Source organism: Habropoda laboriosa, unplaced genomic scaffold (assembly GCF_001263275.1).
Source record: "Habropoda laboriosa isolate 0110345459 unplaced genomic scaffold, ASM126327v1 scaffold175, whole genome shotgun sequence".
In the NCBI taxonomy this organism is placed as follows: domain Eukaryota; kingdom Metazoa; phylum Arthropoda; class Insecta; order Hymenoptera; family Apidae; genus Habropoda; species Habropoda laboriosa.
This window is the reverse complement of record NW_017100347.1, coordinates 1,673,792-1,674,961: the sequence shown is the minus strand read 5'-3', so window position 1 is coordinate 1,674,961 and position 1,170 is coordinate 1,673,792. Positions and strand designations below refer to the sequence as shown.

Sequence of the window (1,170 nt, the reverse complement as noted above, 5' to 3'; positions counted from 1 at the left end):
GAGCAAATTACTAAATAATATGAAAATCAAACAAATGTATGCATATGAATTCATATGAAATAAAGCATATCAAGTATATCACTGATTATACTTTATGTTAAATATCACTTCTTATTAAATACTTATTATTATTGAAAGTATCAACAACTTGCTTAGAAGAATCAAATGTTACTTATCGAAATTTTTAATATCTTTATTTCATAATGAACAAAAATAAATGTTTTCACTTACGAAGAAATTGAATTTCGGTAAAATTCATTAGTAGAACTTGTTGCCTCATTTTGCCTCTCTGTATCTAAGTTTTGGGAACTTTTAGATTGTCTTTGAGGTAATGGTAATGCCACCCTCTTATATAATTCTATTAATTCAAGTTTAGATAAATTTTTGTAATTACTGAAGTCAATACATCTCTATAAACATAAGATGATATGTAAATAACTATGATATACATTAGCAATAAGTATTTTTTATAAATACATAAACGATAAAAAAGAAATGTAACAAATATTAATACAAAATAATATAAAAAATATTTTAAGAATTTTATTTTTCAATCAAATTGTAAAATATTTAATTAATAACTATCGAAGTTTAATATTTCCCATAATACAAAATACGACAGAAATTTCTTGTATTGATAGTAGACTTATTTAGAATATTTAGAATTATATCATTAAGACGTAAATAATTGTCAATAAACATAACCTATTTCACTTACATTTTCTAAAATTTCTTTTAGTTCAAATTCTGACAGTGATTCAGGATGTGTTAATTCATATATTCCCAATGGTAACATTCTGTTAAACATGTAATAAAAACTACTATATAATATCGAACAATCATTTGACACAACACAACCGTGTAGTATACCGTTTAACCGTTAATTTACATTTATCATTATTTGGTTTTCTTATAACCATTATCTTTAAATACTTAAGTTTATACATTTAATTATGCAATTTTATAAATTTTATAATAGTAGTAATGAAAGAAACCTATACGTTATACATTCATAATTTTTATTAACGCAATCACACTAATCCACTACACTAGTGCTCAATCTTCATTGAAAATTTTGATACATATTTGAAATAAATGAGCGCGAATTTACTTCCACGACACCTATGTTATACATAGAAAACACATTTTACTTAAATTTTTAAACTTAGA

General features: G+C 22.9%; 1 protein-coding gene across 1 annotated transcript in view; it reads right to left on the bottom strand.

Annotated features, from left to right (window-relative positions):
- LOC108574558 overlaps positions 1-796 on the bottom strand; it is a 5,902-nt gene extending 5,106 nt beyond the window's left edge. Inside the window, exons 1-2 of the mRNA XM_017937166.1 lie at positions 719-796; positions 232-410 (exon numbers count right to left, since the gene is read on the bottom strand). Coding sequence (XP_017792655.1) covers positions 232-410; positions 719-796 — 257 coding nt within the window. The remainder of the gene's footprint in view (positions 1-231; positions 411-718) is intronic.
- Between the last annotated feature and the right edge of the window lie 374 nt (positions 797-1,170).